Below are 14,774 nucleotides of genomic sequence, written 5' to 3'. Positions count from 1 at the left end.
CGGATACATAAAAAAACTGGGTACACAGAAAGTCTGTCATGAGAAAACGGTTAAATCCTCATAAAGCTCTAAATAAAAAGATGATGATGGAAGAAAAAACCTGTCTGCCTTTGATATCACTGAAAATGTAGAAATTTGAGAAAACGTCCCATCCTTCTAGGAGAGAGAAATCATCTCGATCAAATTTCAAAGCTTTATTACTAAGTGATATCACAATCAATCACAAATCACTACTCGGCCCAGCCATAGTGGATTCCCCAGAGTGGTGACCTCGTATTATACAGGTCATTTTGAGAGAGTCAGGAGTATGAAAATCGAAGGATGAGGAGGTTAAACAAATACAGGGAAGAAAAAGGAAATAAGAGGATCAATAGACCTCGTTGTCACCTGTCAATCTGTATGATGGTTGAGAGAAGTCATCAAAACACAACAAAGGCTTGCAAAAGGTTATCTTCTTGTTGTTTACTGGAATGCACCTCCAATTTACAGTTGTGTCAATTACTTTGAATAGAAGCTCAAGCATGGGAGCTTGGGCCCCCGTGTGGCGCAGCGGTCTAAGGCACTACATCTCAGTGATTGAGGTGTCACTACAAACACCCTGGTTTGATTCCAGGCTGTATCACAACCAGCCGTGATTGGGAATCCCATAGGGTGGCGCACAATTGGCCCAGCGTCGTCCGGGTTGGGCCAGTGTAGGCCATCATTGTAAATAAGAATTTGTTCTTAACTGACTTGCCTAGTTAAATAAGGGGGAAAACTATCAGGGTTGGGTAGGTTACTTTCTAAATGCAATCCATTACAGTTACCTGTCCAACATTGTAATGTAACTTTTGGAATGTAACTTTTGGATTACCCAAACTCAGTAATGTAATCTGAATCATGGTGGTCTCCGACTTGTGGTCAGAACAAACTTAAACTTTTTAACCTTTTTTCAATGCTGAATTGAATGTCATTGAGAAAAAGGTGTAGTTTCACAAAAATCCTTTCTGAATTTAAAAGTAATCCAAGAAGTAATCATCTAGTTTTCAAAAGTACCTGTAATCTGATTAGAATGCTTTTTGCTGGTAACATATCTGATTCCAGTTAGTTTATTTTGTAATCAGTTACTCCGCCAACCCTGAGGACTAGCTTCCTTATTACCATAGTTTGGATCTAGATTAGCTATAAGGTGTAAAAGGTAACCTTCTTGATTCTCATTCCCTTTACAGACATACTTTACGGTATGGTGCCTGCTAAAAAAATCTACCAATGTTTTTTAGAACCCAATTCATATAGTCCCATTTGTTTTTACCACATTCTTGCCGGGATAAGTCTTTTAAATCTCCAGTGTACATGCGGGCAAGTTGAGGAGCGATAGTAGACGTGGGCCCATGTGGGTGGACGTCTATTTGAATAAATCCATTGAATATACACCATCACAAGGAAATCCGTTATTAAATTTGTTTTAGGCAGGTCCTAAGAAACATTTATAAGACTAATAAAATGTCATTTCTAAAGAATCGAATGGCATATTGAGATGAATTATGTTACTGGTCTGTTTAGCCCACAGTTGTTTTGTTCATTAAACAAACAAGACACACTTAGCCGTCTGTAAAATATGTGTGTTGACTGCGATTAGGGTAGCCTAAGAATAGAATTCAAGCATAACAGAATAAAATACAAATAGTATTTATAGATACAGCAAGGTGTGGAATGGCTGTAATTTTGAATTGAGCCCATGGCAAACACATGCTTTTTTAAAATCCATGTTTCATGTCTTTTCCTACCCTCACTCCGCTTTTTTAGGGAGAAAGGCGTCGGGTCTTACAATGAGAGTGTCTTCATCACAATACCAATAGAAAATAATCGAAAGTCTATATTTTACAAAAGCACGTGAGTCTTGTGTTCATATTTCACAACCTCCGTGGGATTTTGGAGTTGCCTACACGCGATCAAGCTAAATAATAGGCCTGCACTTGATTTAGGCTACATTATTGCAATGCGAACTGTATCTAATCAGTGATAGATGAGCTAGCCCCTCTACTTATTTGCCCAGACAGAGATTTAACCAAATATACAGACGGCAATTCACTGAAACAAAATCACATTGATTGATTAAGAGAAGTCACAGGCGACTGAAGAGGAAAATAATCCACTTGTTATATGCTACATACAGTAACATGCTTGGCAAAATGCTCTGATCAGTGCTAACAAATGAGCCAACGAGACAAGATGATCATGAGCAGCACCTCAATTCGGCTAACATTTCCACAGCCTAATTGTAGCCCAACCAATATCCAAACAAAGATTTAGTGAAAAGAAAGAAATCGCACATTGATTGATTTATCAAGACGAGTCCCTGCGCTTGTCTCAAAGCAGCGCGAAATGGCGCCAAAACAGTTGATCACACTATCGCTTCAAATGTATTATAATACATTTCAAAAGGCTGATTGAGCACCTTTTTTTAATGAAGAATGTGTTTGTTTTCCATGACTGTGTTTTGCTTTTGTGTATTGATGTGAATATTGACATGTGTATTTATGTGTATACGGGGTTCATCTGTAAAAGGGCAATTCCACGGTAACAGAGTGACGCTGAGACTCACTTTCTCACATTGAAATGTATGCCAAGCAAAAACCATTGATTGCAAAGTTTAACAAACCATACACCTATGAGGGTCTACTTTTAACAATTGCTACTGACAATTTTCCTAAAACACATTTACTTGAGCAACAGTGCCGATGCAAAGTTTGGTAACAGAATGACAGTAAAATCTCTCTCCGTTTTTTATGTGACCACATTTTCCAAACTCTTTGTTAAATATCTAGTCCGACTTAAGATTCAAAGATGTCTGCAGAAAGAATGGGGTGTCAGCTATAACATGACACCTTGAGTTTGAAAAAAATCGACTTTGATTATTGAACTAAGTGAAGTGGGTCAACACCCGGTAACAGAATGACGTTAACAGAACGACATCATGAGTCCTGGATCTGTACTAGTCCAACGCTCTAACCACCTGCCTCACGAGGAGCCCGCCTGTTACGCGAATGCAGTAAGAAGCCAAGGTAAGTTGCTAGCTAGCATTAAACTTAATCAATCATAATCACTAGTTATAACTACGGTTGATGATATTACTAGTTTATCTAGCATGTCCTGCGTTGCATATAATCGATGCAGTGCGCATTCGCGAAAAAGGACTGTCGTTGCTCCAACGTGTACCTAACCATAAACACCAATACCTTTCTTAAAATCAATACACAGAAGTATATATTTTTAAACCTGCATATTTAGCTAAAAGAAATCCAGGTTAGCAGGCAATATTAACCAGGTGAAATTGTGTCGCTTCTCTTGCGTTCATTGCACGCAGAGTCAGTGTATATGCCACAGTTTGGGCCGCCTGGTTCATTGCGAACTCATTTTACGTAATTATGACATAACATTGAAGGTTGTGCAATGTAACAGGAATATTTAGACTGATGGATGCCACCCGTTAGATAAAATACGGAACGGTTCCATACATCACTGAAAGAATAAACGCCTTGTTTTCGAGATGATAGTTTCCGGATTCAACCATATTAATGACCCAAGGCTCGCATTTCTGTGTGTTATTATGTTATAATTAAGTCCATGATTTCATAGAGCAGTCTGACTGAGCGATGGTAGGCACCAGCAGGCTCGTAAGCATTCATTCAAAACAGCACTTTCATGCATTTTGCCAGCCACTCTTCGCTGTGCTTCAAGCATTGCGCTGTTTATGACTTCAAGCCTATCAACTCCCGAGATTAGGCTCGTGTAACCGATGTGAAATGGCTAGCTAGTTAGCGGGGTGCGCGCTAATAGCGTTTCAAACGTCACTTGCTCTGAGACTTGGAGTGGTTGTTCCCCTTGCTCTGCATGGGTAACGCTGCTTCGAGGGTGGCTGTTGTCGATGTGTTCCTGGTTCGAGCCTAGGTAGGAGCGAGGAGAGGTACGGAAGCTATACTGTTACACTGGCAATACTAAAGTGCCTATAAGAACATCCAATAGTTAAAGGTATATGAAATACAAATTGTATAGAGAGAAATAGTCCTATAATTCCTATAGTAACTACAACCTAAAACTTCTTACCTGGGAATATTGAAGACTCATGTTAAAAGGAACAACCAGCTTTCATATGTTCTCATGTCCTGAGCAAGGAACTTAAACGTTAGTTTTCTTACATAGCACATATTGCACTTTTACTTTCTTCTCCAACACTTAGTTGTTGCATTATTTAAACCAAATTGAACATGTTTCATTATTTATTTGAGGCTGAATTGATTTTATGGATGTATTATACTGTATTAAGTTAAAATAAGTGTTCATTCAGTATTGTTGTAATTGTCATTATTACAAATACATTTTTAAAATCGACTGATTAATCGGAAGCAGCTTTTTTTGTCCTCCAATAATCGGTATCGGTATCAGCGTTGAAAAATCATCATCGGTCGACCTCTAGTCCAGACCAGACAAAACTTTACCAACTATAGATGTCTATGCTTCACAAGTTTTCACAATACAGTAAAGAAAAGTAGAGTATAGGGCTGTGACGGTCATGGAATTTTGGATGATGATAATAGGCCCGCCAAATGACCACGGTCTCCGTAATAACGGTTTGAATAGCAAAAAAAATATATAGAATATTAATTTACAAATTAGTTTACCTGTCAAATGGCCAAGGTTAGAAGTTCCAAGCCCAATCTATTCATAATTTGCTGCAACACCTTGCTTGTTTTAAAATGGGGCAACAAAGTTTAATCATGTTGTTTTAAGAGTCCATGTTATCTCAGAAACAGACTCAACCGCACGAATGCCCGGCCTTCCCCTCTTCAGTCAGCTGTCAATTCAAAATGATTATATACAGTACCAGTCAACTTGAGACATCAAAAGTATGAAATAACATATATGGAATCATGTAGTAACCAAAAAAGTGTTCAAAGTAGCCACCCTTTGCCTTAATGACATTTTTTCCCCGGTTTTGACGGTTATTTTATTTCATCCATAACCGTCAGTTACATGGTTATACGGTAATTGTGCCAGCCCTAGTAAACTATACAGTACAGCACAGGGAAATGATTGATAAACGTATCCATGCCTTAATTTCCCAAAAATATAGACTCTTAGCTTTCATTTTACACCAAATTGTATATGCTCTTACAGATATAGGATTTGAAGGCAGTTTGTTACTTAAGGAAAATAACCCTGCAGTAACATAAAATGCTAATTATTATGTGGATTATAGTTAATGGACATTTTTGTAGGGGTTGATACATTTTTGTCAGGGCAAATCAAGTCAAATTTCAAAGTGAAAATTAAAAACTTTAGAAGCCTTTTCAAAAAACAAACAGGCTACATTTCCTGCTGAGCAGGAACATTCTCAGCAACAAAAGTGATCAAATTAAGATCCAACATCTGTATGAACTTCATGTTGGTGCTCATGGGTCCTTTTACATGGAAATTGTCATGCCCTGATCTGTTTCACCTGTCCTTGTGATTGTCTCCACCTCCTCCAGGTGTCGCTTTTCCCCCAGTGTATTTATCCCTGTGTTTCCTGTCTCTCTGTGCCAGTTCATCTTGTATGTTTCCAAGTCAGCGAGCATTTTTCCCGTTCTCCTGCTTTTGCATTCGCCTTTTTCTAGTCCTCCCGGTTTTGACCCTTGCCCGTTTCTGGACTTGCCTGCCTGACCATTCTGCCTGCCTTGAGCACAAGCCTGTCTACCACTCTGTACCTCCTGAACTCTGCTCTGGTTTTGACCTTTTTGCCTGTCCGCGACATTTCTCTTGCCTATCCCTTTAGATTAAATAAACATTGTAAGACTCCAACCATCTGCCTCCTGTGTCTGCATTTGGGTCTCGCCTTGTGCCTTGATAGAAATGACCAAAAGAGACATTGGTTTCAGCATGACTCCCTGTCAAAATAAAGGTTAAATAAAATCTATTAGTGATTTTGGAATATACTAATAGAGTAATTATACACATTTGGCAGTGATTATAGCCTTGAGTCTTTTGGGGTATGATGCTACAAGCTTGAGAATCTTGTTTCTCATGGTCTGAGAGTCTTTTAGGTGCCTTTGGCAAACTCCAAGCGGGCTGTCAGGTGCCTTTTACTGAGGCATGGCTTCTGTCTTGCCACTCCACCATAAAGAACGGATTGCTGCAGAGACGGTTGTCCTTCTGGAAGGTTCTCCCATCTCCACAGAGGAACTCTGGTCCTCTGTGAGAGTCACCATCGGGTTTTAGGTCACCTACCTGACCAAGGCCCTTCTCCCCCAGCTCTAGGAAGAATCTTGCTGGTTCCAAACTTCTTCCATTTAAGAATGATGGAGGCCACTGTGTTCTCGGGGACCTTCAATGCTGCAAAACTGTCTTGGTATCCTTACGTCAGATCTGTGCCTCGACACAATCCTGTCTCTGAGCTCTACAGACAACTCCTTAGATCTGTGTGTGCCGGTGTGTGCCTTTCCAAATCATGTCCAATCAACAGAATTTGCCACAGGTGGACTCCAAGTTGTAGAAAAATCTCAAGGATGATCAATGGAAACAGGATGCACCTTAGTTCAATTTAAAGTCTCATAGCAAAGGGTCTGAATACTTTTGTAAATAAGTTTATTTTTATTTTTATAAATTTGCCAACATTTCTAAAAACCTGTTCGCTTTGTCATTATGGGGTATTGTGTGAAGATTGAGGACATGAGAAGAGTTCCACGCACTAACATACAAAGAACATTGTAGATTAGAGGTCCTGTATCCACAGGCTTAACACATTAGTTCAATTCAGATTGAGAACAATTTACTGTAGGCCCAATACTAAATCAAACATGCTTTAGAAGCATTGTTTTTGACAGAAACCTAAAAGCCGGGCACAGCTTTCGATTGGATAGCATCCCAAGTGTACAACTCTCTACCTACGCATTTGCTTTCCATGTACATGTACCGTTTAAGTCTCCCCTTGCTGCTATAACTCAAATCTGGCAATTTGATGGGCTTCTTGAGGCAGCAAGAACACTGACTAGCTGTCTTCACATTCAACAAGAGCCAAGACAAAAAGCCCATCTAAGGGTCCAGGTTGATTCTTTTATGTTAGATCCAACGCTCTGTGTGCATAGAGGTAACATAAACTCTACTCCAACTGAACTCTCCACAGACCCTAGCGAGGCTCATTATTACTTAACATGTGTTTGCCTGGGAAGAGTTCCACGCACTAACACACAAAGAACATCAGTGTAGATTAGAGGTCCTGTATCCACAGGCTTAACACATGAGTTAAATTCAGATTGAGAATTAACTGTAGGCCCATTACTAAATAAAATAAAAACACTTTAGCTGCGAATGAAGTATATATCGTTATTGACAGAAACCTGAAAGCCGGACACAGCTTTTGATTGAACAGCGTCCCAAATGTACAGCTCTCTACCTACGCATTTGCCCTTCATGTACATGTACCATTTAAAAGTCTCCCCTTGATGCTATAACTCAAATGTACACCCCCCCCCCATCATAAAACTGGCAGTGATGATACCTCCCCCAGGGCCAAAAAAACTGTGCTCAAACGGGAACTTGTTGTCCTTACAGCATCTCATTCACCGCCCATGGTGTATACTGTTTTTGATCACTGGAGCAAACATGCTCACTGCTGCTATGGGAGCACACATGCTAATATTTAATTCACTTTGTTGAGATGGGCTGCTATGGAAGGAAAGCCTCTCCTCGTATTAATTTCACACTCCCATCCACAAACAGATGAAATATTCAAAGGCGTAACATCTCTCCACTGATTTTGTGCATGGTCGGCTACATACAACAAATGAGTATTTTGACTGTAAACAGCAAATTCGTAGTGGCAAATTCAGGGTGCTTAGGCCTACTGTTTGACTATCTCACTGTCTAGTTTGCGTGTGAGTGGGTCTTCCTTTTCCTCTACACACAATTGCAAGATTGAGCAATGTTATGTTTGACGCTTGTTGAACCGCTTTAATCAACTCAAGCCGACCCCAATTCAACGTTCTCCTTCAGGCTATTTGCATCTGCGCATATGGTTCCATTCATAATTATGAGTATTTACTGTATGCTCTACAGAGAAGAGATAAATAAAGCGTGCGCCGGTATAACTTCCGTAGTTATACGTGTGGAAATGATTGGATATTAGTGTGTTCTTCTGCAGCCATGCATACCTAGTGAGCTATTTCTGTAGGATGTTAAGGTTTTCTGAGCTATTACGTAATTGCAGCTACGTTCCAATACCATGCGACTCTGAAAATAGCACAAGTGCACAACATCACTGTTATAGGGGTTAGTCATAAAGAAGATGACAGGGTCAGTGAGTCACATGTCCATTGCATGGGTGACTAGGAGGCCAGAGCTTATGTCACTAGCTAAACTCATGGACAGACCCAAGGACACATTTGGACATTGCACTCAAATCCGCAAAAAATTTTGACTGACATACACTGGTGTTTGAAAAAATACATATCCTAATGGAAACCAATGTGAAACTGCTAATTCAAGACTTCCATGAATTCCAATGAATCTATTGGAGTGAACTAAACGGCACTGTACCTCACTCAAATGAATTGGATTAATTCTAAGGACAAAAAGTAAATAAATAGACAAAACAAAAGTAACGGAAACCAACAGGCAACTGCCAATTCAAGAATCAAATTCCAATGAAATCTCTTGGAATCCACCGTACTGACAACGAGGCATCGACCCCGACAACCTTAAAACCCATTCAACTACTCGAACCTGCCCCCGTCCTCAGAGGACAGATATTAGTTAACAACCCAGTGTTGTGTAAGTGAAGTTGTTGGTCGGTGGGAAAACTGGCTGATCATCAGCCTATGAAAATCTCTGTGAGACCAGCTAGGGAGGCTGCCGCTGCATTGATTTAGACTCTGGCACCATAATTGATGAGCGATAACACTGGCTGGCGTCCAAGAGAAGCACATTTTACTCAGGGAAGGAAAGGCAGGCGGGGAACGTGGCAGAATTTGGAGAGAAATATATAAAGGAGCTGGTAGAGTCTAAATGAAGTTACCTTGGTTTAGGTTTTCTTTAAGTATGGTACATCGGATACTCCGACATGGACCATACCATTACAACCAATCACAAATTATTGGCATAAAAACCATATTCAAGATATCAGATTGACAATTCATAAATACACAGACTTCAATTAAAAGTGTAGGACCCTGCATAAAGCAGAAATACATCTGGGGACATTTATCTGTCCCTGGGATTTGACCAGTTTGGCATAACCCAACACAGAGGATAATGCCCCGTTCAAGTGCTAGTCGGAACTAGGAAACTCTGAAATGTACGACCTGCTAAACTACAGTAGTTGGCCAAAGCACGAGTAGAAATACAACCAGTTAGCAAGTCGACTAACCCATGAACTCAGCACAAACCGCGGACCTGGTTTGCCAACCCTCCTGATGTACAGTACCAGTCAAAAGTTTGGACACACCTACTCATTCAAGTGTTTGTCTTTATTTGTACTATTATTGTAACAGACATCAAAAATATGAAATAACAAATATGGAATCATGTAGTAACCAAAAAAGTGATAAATCAAAAAAGCTCCCTTTGCCTTGATGACAGATTTGCACACTCTTGGTTGATGTGAAGCTGGTTGAGAGAATGCTTGTCTGTGGATATTTTGTCTCAAATTTCAAGCAGCTGAAGGAAAAACTGCCCAGACAACAGGTAGAGCTAGTTCAAATGTAATTATATTCAACAGTCTGGCTTATAAGGAAATTTTACATGATTTTGCACTTCAATATTTTAGGCTGTATATACCAATTACATTGAGTATTACAGTCTGCTTGATCAGACAAAGCTACAGGCAACTTGCCTACATGTATCTTTGGCCTATCATTTTGTATGTGTCCTATGACACACACAATTGACTGGTATTGATTGGCTAGATAGAAAGCTTCAGGATATTAGAGGATTTGTTTCTTCTTTCCTCTCTAAATTGCCAGAGATATTGGCTTTTCCCTACAGGAAGGAAATGTATAGACTGATGCTAAAGTTTTTTACACTGAGCATGTTGTAATGTTTGGCACCTATTTTGAACATATATGAAAACAGTCAGTATATAACCTCCCCATCAGTGTAATATCAAAGACACTGATAACTAGCTCCTATCTGTGGTACTTTGTGTACCTTGTGTACTTTGTGAGAAGCAAAATACAGTATGTGGGTGTTTTATTTAGGATTAATGCTTTATGTCATATTGAGCTGTGTCGTGGGCTTGGTCAAGCAACCCAACATAATGAAATACTCAACTAGTGGGTGTGACAACGCAGCAAAAGGTAGTTGACAATAGCGACGGGGATGCAGCTGCAATGACGTGTGACACATATGGGTGACACGTGGAGGACCGAAAATGCATGGGGCGTCCCTGCTTTCCTTTGTGGGGAAAGCTATACCAAGGAACTGTCTCTGTGTGTGTGTTGTGTGTATGTTCTCATTAGTCCGTTTTCCTAGAATAAATCCAATGTGTGACTCAACCACAGCACAATACAGTGGTGTGATACAAAACAGGCCGTACCCGAATAGTATGAACATAAATGGTAACTTTGTATCCAAACAATCGATCTACTCTATCCATTTTCAATTGTGGCAACAGAGGCGATTTAGCACACAAAAAATATATTTTTAAGCCTATCACAGTTAAAACCTGCAATGAAAAAGAACAGATTTTTGTATACGCCATGCCATTGGCAAAATAAAGCTGCGCTTCATCTTATTATACAATGTAATATTCATATTCAAACATAATCGCATTTTTGGCAGTTCATCATGGCTTGCAAACACCCACATTCTTTGGAAACATCTAGGCTGCTAGTCTGATTAATCAGGCTGTAATACGCAATTCATTGGTATATACAACCTGAAACGAATGCCTGCAAAATTGTGTAAATGTTCCTTACAAGCCAGAATACAATTATATCTAAACTTATTCTACCGGTTGTCTGGGCGGTTTATCCTTCAAGCTGTTCGAAATTTGAGACAACATTTTCACGGGAAAGTATTGTTTACCTGACTTTCTGTAGAGCCTGTAGGTATATGATTCAGTGACATCTGCTGATGGCTTTTTAAATGAATTGGATTGATTGATTGAGTTCAGCACCAAGGTAAAAATGTGTTTTATATTGGATATTTGTTTTTCTCTTGTCAATTTCTATTGAACCAAGCATGCCATGACATTTTATTTATTTAAATAGGCAAGTCAATTAAAAACAAATTCTTATTTACAATGACAGCCTACCCCAGCGTAACCCTAACAACACTGGGCCAATTGTGACTGCCCTATGGGACTCCCAATTACATACAGTCAGTTGTGATACAGACTGGATTTGAACCAGGGTCTGTAGTAACACCTCTAGCACTGAGATGCAGTGTCTTAGTGCGCTGCACCACTCAGGAAACTGACATTGAAAATGATATATTCGGACTCCTTTTTTGTGTGAATTTCATTATTCGTTTTTTTTATTCTGATTTACATCAAATATATATATTTTAAACCACCCAACAAAAAAGGTTTTGATTGTTCGCCATCCTCCCTTGATTCAGAATATACAATATTCAGTGTCATGGTAGGCTTGGTTCAATAACCATTGACGAGAGAAAAAAACAAAGATCCAATATAAAATTCACTTTACCTAGGTGCCAAACATATATACAGTGCCTTGCAAAAGTATTCAAGCCCCTTGGATTTCTTCACATTTTATTGTGTTACCAAGTGGGATCAAATTTGATTTAATTGTCCTTTTTTTTTGTCAGCAATCTACACAAATTGCTATTTTCAAGTCATGCCATAGATTGTCAAGCAAATTTAAGTCAAAACTATAACTTTACCACTCAAGTACATTCACTATCTTCTTGGTAAGCAATTCCAGTGTAGATTTAGCCTTGTGTTTTATGTTATTGTCCTGCTGAAAGGTGAATTCCTCTCCTAGTCTCAGGTGTAAAGCAGACTAGGATTTTGCCTGTGTTTAGCTCCATCCCATTTCTTTTTATCCTGAAAAAATCCCCAGTATTTGCAGATGCTTGAAAATACGGCTGCAGTTATTCAGTGTTGTGTTGTGTTGGATTTGCCCCCAAACATAAGACTGCATTTAGGCCAAAAAGTGTATTCCATTTTTGCAGTAATATTTTAGTGCACAAAGATGCATGTTTAAGAATATTTTTGATTTAGTATATTTGTGTTCTTCTTTTCACTCTGTCATTTAGGTCATTATTGTGGAGTCAGTACAATGTTCTTGATCCGTTTTCTCCCATCACAGCTTTTAAACTTTGTGGCTGTTTTAAAATCCCAGATGGTCTCATGGTGACATCCCTGAGCAGTTTTCTTCCTTGTCCTGCTGCTCAGTTCAGCAGGATGACTGTGTCTTTAATATTATCTGGGTGGTTTAATACATCATCCACAGCATAATTCTTAACTTGACCATGCTTAAAGAGATAGTTATTGTTACCTACCTACCAATCAATGCCCTTCTTTATGAGGCTTTTGAAAATGTCCCTCATCTTAGTAGTTGAATCTGTGCTTGAAATGGAATACTTGACAAAGGGAACATTAACCTTTTATTTAACTAGGCAAGTCAGTTCAGAAAACATTTTTTATTTACAATGACGGCCTACTCCAGCCAATCACGGTTATATGTGATGCAGCCTGAATTTGAACCAGTGACGCCTCTTGCACTGAGATGCAGTGCCTTAGACTGCTGCGCCACTTCGGGAGGCAAACTTACAGATGTAATGTATGGATGGGTGGGGGACAGAGGAAAAATTAAAGTAAAAAAATCATGTCAAATCCTATTATTTCACAGAATGAGCCCATGTAACGTATGTGATTTCTTAAGCTAAATTTGACACTTTCACCAAATTAGGCTTGTGGAAAACATACACAACGACTATATTTGTTAGATTTATATATATATATATATATATATATATATATATAGAGATGTTTTTATTTTATATGCTATAAAAAAAAAACGTATATGAAACCACGTCCACTTTGACATGCAAGTATTTTGTGTAGATTGTTAACAAAAAATGACAATTGCATAAATTTTAATCGCACTTTGAAACACAACAAAATGTGAAGAAATCCAAGGGGTCTGAATACTTTTGCAAGGCACTGTACTACCGGACCCCAAAAAAGTCGGGTAAAAAAATATTTCCTGTGGATATTTTGCCTCAAATTCCGAGTACAGATTTTTATATTTACTCAACATTCTGTCTTGTGAGGAATATTTACACGATTTTGCAGTCATTAGTTTCAGGCTGTATATACCAATTAATTGAGTATTATAACCCGATTAATCAGAATGGGGCTACATGTAAAAGAAAAGTTCAAGCAAAAGTGTAGTATATTAAAATGATTTGACATACATACCTTCAACAGCTAATACCACGGGAAGCACAAAGCTGCATATCCACAGCAAGTAATCCATTGTCATAAACTAGGATCTTGCAACATTAATAAGGGTTTTGCCTGGACCCTTCAGATGGTGCCACACAATACACAGCACCTAAACCACCCGAGACGTAGAACCTTTTACAAATCTCTTTATTCTCATGTCTTGAATTAATGCAACAAATAAAAACCATCCCATTCCACTAGCCTACATCCAATCGCCGAAAGTAGTCATTTTTGTTATTCATTCAAATCATCGGCCAAATCCACGGAGAAACAGCAAAGCTATGGAGCATTACAATGCGCTTTCTCTCCGCCTTTCTCGCGCTTTAGCGATGCCAAATTGTAGTCCAAAAGCGCATCTATACACTCGCACATTGCTCCAAAAATACTGCAAATCTTATTTTTTTCTTCGAAAAACTCAGTAATCCACTTCGCTGACTCAGATGTAGCTGTTGCTCCTCAAGGAGTGTTCGTTGGAATGGCAATTGGGACTGCCGAGACAGAGGGGGGCTGGGGCGTGCGGATGAAGGGGTAAGAAGAGGGGGGTTGTCGGCTGTGGAGCAGCTGCCCTGCTCTGCGAGTCACACCCCTCCCGAGACGCAGAGAGAATGTCGTGAACTTTGGGGACCAGCAACAGAGACAAGAGAAAGGCCTTGGTTTATGTGGAGGTTCTGTTCATTCAAATCCCAACCTGTCTGAATCAATCCATTTTCGATACAAAACGAACTGTGGATAGGTGACGAATGTCGATATCTACGCCTCGTTTTGAAATGGATAGATAGCGCCTCCCGCGGGTTATTGAGTGTCCAATCATATTTTATTTGTCACATGCTTTGTAAACAACAGGTGTAGACTAACAGTGGAATGCTTACTTACGGGTCCTTTTCCAACCATGCAGAGTTAATTAAAGATAACAATGAAAAATAAATCGAAATTGTGACAATAGGAATAAATAGACAGTGAATAATGAATAATAATCATGAGTAAAATAACATGGCTATGTACAGGGAGTACCAGTACAGAGTCCATGTTCTGGGGTATGAGGTAATTGAGGTGTATATGTACATATAGGTAGGAGTAAACTGACTAGGCAACAACATAGTAGACAGTAGCAGCAGCGTATGTGGTGAGTGTGAAAGTGTGTGTGGCATCCGTATGCATGTGTGAGCATATTATGTTTGTGTGGTGTGTGTATTTGTGTTTTGGGGTGTCAGTGTAAGTATGTTTGAGTGTGCGGGTAGAGTCCAGTGTGAGGACATAGAGTCAGTGCAAGAGAGTTAGTGGAAAAATTGGTCAGTGCAAGTCGTCCGGGTAGCCATTGATGAGCTATTTAGCAGTTTTCTTGGCT

General features: G+C 39.3%; 1 protein-coding gene across 1 annotated transcript in view; it reads right to left on the bottom strand.

Annotated features, from left to right (window-relative positions):
• The window catches only part of LOC109875323 (ephrin type-B receptor 3), a 45,353-nt gene extending 31,212 nt beyond the window's left edge, over positions 1 to 14,141 (bottom strand). Inside the window, exon 1 of the mRNA XM_020467642.2 lies at positions 13,403 to 14,141. Within this exon, the coding sequence (XP_020323231.1) occupies positions 13,403 to 13,466 (64 nt within the window). The 5' untranslated portion in view covers positions 13,467 to 14,141. The remainder of the gene's footprint in view (positions 1 to 13,402) is intronic.
• Between the last annotated feature and the right edge of the window lie 633 nt (positions 14,142 to 14,774).

Source organism: Oncorhynchus kisutch, linkage group LG30, assembly GCF_002021735.2.
Source record: "Oncorhynchus kisutch isolate 150728-3 linkage group LG30, Okis_V2, whole genome shotgun sequence".
Lineage (NCBI taxonomy): Eukaryota > Metazoa > Chordata > Actinopteri > Salmoniformes > Salmonidae > Oncorhynchus > Oncorhynchus kisutch.
The sequence above is the reverse complement of the archived record's forward strand: the minus strand, read 5'-3'. Positions and strand labels throughout refer to the sequence as shown.